The sequence below is a fragment of the Myotis davidii genome, unplaced genomic scaffold, assembly GCF_000327345.1.
Source record: "Myotis davidii unplaced genomic scaffold, ASM32734v1 C62790956, whole genome shotgun sequence".
Classification (NCBI taxonomy): domain Eukaryota; kingdom Metazoa; phylum Chordata; class Mammalia; order Chiroptera; family Vespertilionidae; genus Myotis; species Myotis davidii.
Genome location: NW_006354889.1, coordinates 1 through 591, shown reverse-complemented (window position 1 = coordinate 591; position 591 = coordinate 1). Strand labels below are relative to the sequence as shown.

The window sequence follows — 591 nt, the reverse complement described above, 5'->3', positions numbered from 1 at the left end:
AACACAGGCCACACAGGCTGCAGCCCACTCAGACTTTATTCAAAGATCAGGATGTGCGGGTGGCAGAGCGCCAAGGGGCCCCGACCCAGGGCAGGGGTGGCCGCGGCTCCAGCTTAACGGTACTTGGAGACCAGCACGGTGCTCACGGAGGCCATGAACTTGTCCAGGGAGGCGTGGATGGCAGGGGTGAACTCATTGGGGTGGTGGCTGGCCAGAGTCACCAGCAGGCAGTGGCTCAGGAGCTGTGAAGAGAGCGGTGTTGGGGGGCGTCAGGGCGAGGCCGCCCCGCGCCGCGCCACCTGCAGGACCCCCGGGGGCGCTCGGGCCAGATCCCTGCGGGGGATCCCAACTCACCTTGAAGTTGACGGGGTCCACACGCAGCTTGTAGGCGTGCAGGTCGCTCAGGGTGGACAGGGCGCCGGGCAGGTCATCCATGTGGGCCACGGCGTTACCCAGGGCTTCGCCAACCTTCTTGCCATGGCCTTTGACCTGGGCGGAGCCGTGGCTCAGGTCGAAGTGGGGGAAGTAGGTCTTGGTGGTGGGGAAGCTCAGGAACATCCTGCGAGGAGAGGCGGGTGAGAGGCGGGTGAG

At 66.2% G+C, this 591-nt stretch overlaps 1 protein-coding gene across 1 annotated transcript; it reads right to left on the bottom strand.

Annotated features, from left to right (window-relative positions):
• Positions 1-18: 18 nt before the first annotated feature.
• Positions 19-583, bottom strand: LOC102760713 (hemoglobin subunit alpha). The gene is made up of 2 exons (XM_006777670.2): positions 355-583; positions 19-242 (listed from the first exon to the last, which is right to left on the bottom strand). Exons 1-2 carry the CDS (start codon positions 556-558, stop codon positions 114-116), a joined length of 333 nt encoding a protein of 110 aa, XP_006777733.1. The 5' UTR covers positions 559-583; the 3' UTR covers positions 19-113.
• Positions 584-591: the final 8 nt, after the last annotated feature.